Source organism: Orycteropus afer, unplaced genomic scaffold, assembly GCF_000298275.1.
Source record: "Orycteropus afer afer isolate SDZICR_OR568_19922 unplaced genomic scaffold, OryAfe1.0 scaffold00352, whole genome shotgun sequence".
Classification (NCBI taxonomy): domain Eukaryota; kingdom Metazoa; phylum Chordata; class Mammalia; order Tubulidentata; family Orycteropodidae; genus Orycteropus; species Orycteropus afer.
The window spans coordinates 2265932-2272271 of NW_006921939.1; the positions used below are offsets into that span (position 1 = coordinate 2265932).

General features: G+C 40.1%; 1 protein-coding gene across 1 annotated transcript in view; it reads right to left on the reverse strand.

The window, feature by feature from the left end:
- The window catches only part of CHRDL1 (chordin like 1), a 183094-nt gene that overhangs the window by 61485 nt on the left and 115269 nt on the right, over positions 1 to 6340 (reverse strand). Inside the window, exons 4-5 of the mRNA XM_007952594.2 lie at positions 3398 to 3543; positions 1579 to 1672 (exon numbers count right to left, since the gene is read on the reverse strand). Of these exons, the coding sequence (XP_007950785.1) occupies positions 1579 to 1672; positions 3398 to 3543 (240 nt within the window). The remainder of the gene's footprint in view (positions 1 to 1578; positions 1673 to 3397; positions 3544 to 6340) is intronic.

Below are 6340 nucleotides of genomic sequence, written 5' to 3' on the forward strand. Positions count from 1 at the left end.
CCAGGAAGTATATAGTCCAGAATGCCGTTCTTCCAGTTTGTCCCTGGGATAGCATTGCAGGTAGGCCACACCCCTGGGGAAACTCCCCCTAGGCCGACCGGCCGCTTAGAACGCAGTCATGTGATCCATCATGGGAACCACCACTCACAACTGGAGTCCAGCCAAGTTGACACATCTTCAACTATCACAGTCTCCATTTTAAAAACATCTAAATTTGCCTTGCAGAAATCTTCAAAAAAAGGGGCATACCAATGATTTGCATGCCTGTTCTTCCTTCTAAGGCCATGCATGAAAATGGCATGTGTTTTACAATATAATAACTTAGGGACTGAGATAGAAGAATTTAAGAAAGGAGAGTTAAAGATACTCACTTCCACCTTCCATTATGCCTACCCCTCCTCCCCTGTTGCACTCCAGCCCAATTTCTTTCAGGCTCTGGCTCTTAAAATCAGTGCTTTTCTCTCTTATTGAACTTTGCTATTAATTCTGGGGTAAAATGTTATCTGACTGTTGTTTTGATTTGCATGTATTTAACGGCTAATGATAGTGAGCATTTCTTCATGTGTTTGTTGCCCACCAGAATATCTTCTTTGGTGAAGTGTCTGTTCATGTCCTCTGCCCATTTAGGGACTGGAACCCTTACACACTGCTGGTAGAACTATAAAATGGTGCACCACTGTGGAAAACAGTATGGCACTTCTTCACAAAGTTGGAAACAGAAATACCATTAGATCAAAAAATCCTACTACTAGGTATATATCTTAAAGAAGTGAGAGCCAGGACATGAATAGACAGATATATGCACACCCATGTTCATAGCAGCAATATTCACAACATCAAAGAGATGGGAACAATCTAAGTGCCCATCAACAGATGAATGGATAACCAAACTATGGTATATACACCACAATGGAATACTATGCAACATTAAAAAAAAAAATGAAGAATCTGTGAAACACCTCACAACGTGGATGAACTTAAAGGACATTATGCTTAGTGAAACAAGTCAATCACAGAAGGACAAATACTGTATGAGTCCGCTACTATAAAAATCAAGGAAGGATTTACACATGGAAGGAAGCTTTCTTTGTCGGTTACCAGGGATGGGAGGGGAGGGAAGGGAATACTGCAAGCTAGGTAAGAGACACATAATGATTTGGGTGAAGGAAAAGGCAGTATATCAAAAGCAGGTGACCAGCATACTATCAGTAAGGAAAAGGAAGGCATGGAGAGGTGTTCAAGAGGTACAAAAAGAAAGACATAGGAAAAAGGTAACCATGGGGAAGAAGTGGGAAGAGAGTCATTTCATTGTGGGGGTTTCAATTAATATCATGAAACAAAATGTGTATAAACTATTGAATAGAAAATGAATTTGTTCTGTAAACTTTCACTCCAATCACAATAAAAAATTTTAAAAAATCAACAGTTTTCTTTTTGTGAGTGAAAGCACCTCTAAAATATAAGACTATGATTAAAAAAAAAATCTAATTTCTGCAGGACACTGAGCAGGTAATTTCCTCTCTTCTAATCTCTGTTATTCAGGATGGCAGCACTGTCTCTGCGATGTGGAACACCTACCTCTGCACACCCTGCAGCAGGAATCCGGAACAGAGACTGGGAAGGCACAGGTTAATTTAGGGCAAGTCTTGAGACCACAATACACATTTCCCTCCTGCCAAGGAGAAACAGAATTGAGATCAGAAGAATCTGGGACACATGGAAAGGCTTAGCTCAGCACCTAGGACAATTGGGCGTCGAAACATGCTCTTCCACAGTCAATTCTAGGTACTTCCTAAATTCTATTGCACATCTTTTTTTCTATCTACTATGTATTTGCATGCCAGAGACTAGGCCACAAAGAGTTAGTGATAATCCCATCCTATTTTGGCATCCTGCCTTAAGGTGGTACGAAATGCTTGTGTGAGGACTTTCATGGGGCCTCCAAATCACCAAATATATTCTTGCTCCTCTTTTCTCTATTCACTATATTCCTTGGTCCCCATTGTGCCCCAGCTGAGATGTTGGAGTTTTAAGAGAATGAGGATTTGGGGGGAAAAGAGAGAGAGAGAGAGAGAGTGAATGAGGATTTGTGTGACAGCTGCCATTTGTACCATTCACTAGAGTCTGTCTTCTAACTCAAAGAGACAAGGTCTGTGGAGCAATTCCAGACTATAAAAGACTATGTGAATTCCACAGCTCAGTCCAGGCAAGGGAGAGGATCAAATTTACTTGCTGGTTATGTCTATGTGTGCACAATTTCCATTCTCTAAAATTCTATGCTGCAAACATTGCTCCTTAAAACTTGTTCTTTGTTCTTAGAAGCACATTCTTCTAGGGCAAGTAGGGTTCCTGAAAGTTCATTAGGAAGGCATGGTCACAATCAAATGCTTCAAAACTACTGAGACACTAAATTTTCACTAAAAAAATATCCCTAAGGGAAGAGATTCTATAACTTACCTTGGCAATTCCATGTTTAATGTCCCTTGTTGCTGCTGTTGTTAGTTGCTGTAGCATTGATTCCAACTCATGACAACCCCATGTGTGCAGAGTAGAACTGTACTCCATAGGGTTTTCAAGGCTGTGACCTTTGGGAAGCAGATCATCAGACCTTACTTCCAAGGCACTTCTGTGTGGGTTTGACCTGCCAGCCTTTATGGTTAGTAATCCAGTGCTTAATCATTTGTACTACCCAGGAACTACTTAATGCCCCTTACAGGTAGAAAAGTATATATATATATTTTTATGTCTATCTTCATTCCTTCATGCTTTAGTTTAAAGACCCATTTTCCCTCATTTTCTGATTCTATCTGTTACATTCTCTGGACTACACAATTATATAAAGATTTAATTGGTATACTTTATTCTGGAAAGACATACAGTTCTTTTGATAAATAATGTCACAGGAATCATCATGGTCAGGCATTTACTGAGATTTTTCTCATTGCAAGTCATCATAAATGAACTGTTAAACAGAAGACTTCAGATATGTGAACCAATAGGCTCCCCCTTTTCTTACAAATTGAATCCCATGGCCCTAGATGGTGACTTTTTCCACTCATAGTATGTATTCCTAAGGCTTCTAGTATTTGGAGTCCTTCAGAGGAAAGCTCTGATGATGTAACTATTGTGAAATGAGGTGCAGATCCAGCACCAACTCATCTTTACCTATTCAAGTAGCCTTAAAGCTTTAAGACTGGGATGTGATCTGACCCCTTCACACAGAATTGTTCAGGGTGAATGAAGATCAGGAAGTCTGAACTGGTAGGGAAGATTACAAGTTGGAGGCAATTCAGCTTCCAATCAAACACACTACAGTATAGACTCAAACTAAAGGCACGAGGACAGAGGAAGCTCTCATTTTTGGGGCTAGCAGAAATATTAAGATTCAGGGTCTTACCGAACAGCTGCACTGGGTACACTGATTGGGTTGCCGGTTCTGAAAGAGCCCTTCAGCCACAAACAGCTCACCATGTTGGTAAGTGGTCCCGTTGTACTCACATGACTTGCTGGTCACTTTATTGTTCACTGAAGGTAAGGAGTCTTCTGGGACAGGGTGAAGAAAAAACACACCAAGTATTGACATCATTGCAAAGAATATCATAAATCCCAACAGCAGATGGGGCTGTACTACATAGAGGGAGTTAAAAGACAATCCCTGCCCCAGTGGCTTATGATTTTAGGTAATATTAAAGCAGCCAGGTGAGAATAGCAGATGACATAATCATTCACCCATCCTTTCATTTATTGTGTATTTATTAGGCACCTACCATGTGCAAGGCACTGTTCTAAGTCATTGAGAGAGAGCTATGAAGAAGGACAAGGCCTTGATTGAGCTAACAGTCTTAGCTGAATAAGATATAAAGTTGCCTGAAAGGAGGGACTTCACTGTACCTCTATATTCTTTCTCTTTGTTCTGTTTCTCTTTATTCTTTTGTTTCTTATAATAGATGGAGAGGAACCATCTATTATAACTACCTTAGTAACTTCATTCCCTTCCATGTTTCCCATCACTTGGTGTGTGCTTGTACAATTGTTCCAGCCTCTACCTTCCCTTATTTTTTCTCCCTCCATAAGATTGTCTCCCTGTGCTCCACTGCTCTTTTACAACTATTGAAATCCTATCTGAGTTTGAAAGGTCTGTTCAAGTCCCATTTCTTTCCTCCAGGAAGCATTCCCTGATAGCTCCTGCCCACAATCTGGACCTCTCAGGGCATCTGAGGTATGCAACTTACAATTTGGCACTTGGATGTTCTTATAACTCATGTGTGTGATTATAGTAACCTAGCAAACAATTTACAAAGAGTTTTAACATACCTTATCACAATGAAGCCTCATAAAAGCCCTGTGAATCAATTAAGACTGATGCTTATCTTCATTTTTCATTTTGGGGAAAAAAGTCTCTGAGGGTGAATGACTTCTCTGAAGTCACAAAGCTAGTGAGTGGTGAAAGACAATTGAAACCTTGTCTTCTGGTCCTAAATGCCATCTTCTTTCTATTAAATTATGTTGCTTCTTGAGGATTTGGTCCTCTGTCTTTGAATGTGTCATTTCTCCATGGATAGCACAGGGTGGTCATGTTGTAAAAAGTCAATACACTTGTTAAATTGACTAACTGAATGGTCTCTAGAATTTTTTTCACTGGATTTCTTTAAAGCTATGCCACACACACACACACTTCAAACAAAAATGAACATGTCCCAAATTAAGCTAATTATTAATGTATGAATTAACAACAAATACAAAAAATCAGAATGAAATTTATTTTTAAGTTGTAAGTGAACAAGAAAAAAGGTCAATAATAATACCTATACTTGCCACTCCTCGGAAGGAAGGTTGGGCAGTCTACTTTCGTAGTGATACCACTTCGGAAACCCAAGGAGGGGTCTCTATGAGTCAGGTCTGACTCAACAGCACATAACGACAACAACAATACTTGTAATGGGAGCTCTGGTAATGTGGCACCTAAGGCACTTGACTGCTAACCAGAAGCATGGTGGTCCAAACCCACCAGCCACTCCTCAGAAGGAAGGGTGGGAAATCTACTTCCATACTGATACCACCTTGGAAACCCAAGGAGGGGTCACTATGTGTCAGGGCCGACTTGATGGCACATAACAGCAACAACATACTTGTAATAACAATACTATATAAATATAACATTTATAGAGCCCTTACAATATGGCAGCCATGATAATAAGTGCTTTCACATACATTATCTCATTAGATCTTACCAACAAATTCTGATACACACATAGTGCTTATGCCCATTTTGCAGATAACGAAACTAAAACTTAAGGAATTTGTTGATTTGCCCCACACCACACAACTTGTAAGTGTCAATGACAAGATCTGAACCGATGTCTAATTCTAGAATCCTTCTACTTAGGTACTATACAGTAAGGCCCTGATCACTTTAAACCTGTAAAAGGAAGAGATCATTTAACTTAAAACCAAAACCAATGGAACATGAAGACTATCTTGTCCCTCTAGAAAACTGACATCAAAGATTATTTTTCTTCAGTAATGTGATAACTAACTGAATGCTATACTTTGCCATATAAGTTGATCTAGCCTCATTTTCTAAGTAACTCACTCCATGGGCATTAATGACTTACTAAATGACCTTTTACAGGATACAAAAGAAGTTCCTTATCTTTTCTCTTAAAAAGAAATATTAGACGTTCCAGTAAGATGGTGGAATAGGCAGACAAACTACACAGACCCTCTTCAACAAAGAAAAGAGGAACCAATTAACACTGATCCAGAAGATAATCCTGGAGCCCTGAGCTTTGAAAGGAAGGATACAAAAGTGGACTAAACTCCAACTAGTAGAAGAACCTGCATGAAAGCACTGAAAAAGGAGACATATGGAGCTGTGAACTGTTAGCGATCCTGACAGAACAGACAGCTTGGTTACTGCCAAGTGGTGTTAGGACCTAAGAATTAAACTAAAAATCGGTTCTGTTAACCAGGGGCTGCATGGAGGACTGCACTGGAGGCTGATGAATAGAAGGGGAAGCAGAGAAGAGGGAGGCAGGCTGAGTTGTGGAGTTTCAGCTGTCCAGAGGACACAGCCATTTTGAATGTTTATAAACTGTTAGAGTATTTTGGATATTTAAAGTGACAGCGTTCTCTCAGATTCCAGAGACCTAATAACAGGCTCCATTTGCCAGATGGCAAGGACATTCTGGACACTGAGGACTGGAAAGGTGTGATATTCCCCTTGTTACTCTTACACCCCACATCCTCTTGGTGAATGGAGGTGCAAACATTCCTCACTCCCACCTACCTTCTGGACCGGCAGGAATTCCATCCCAGTCTATGTGCTCTGATGGAGCCT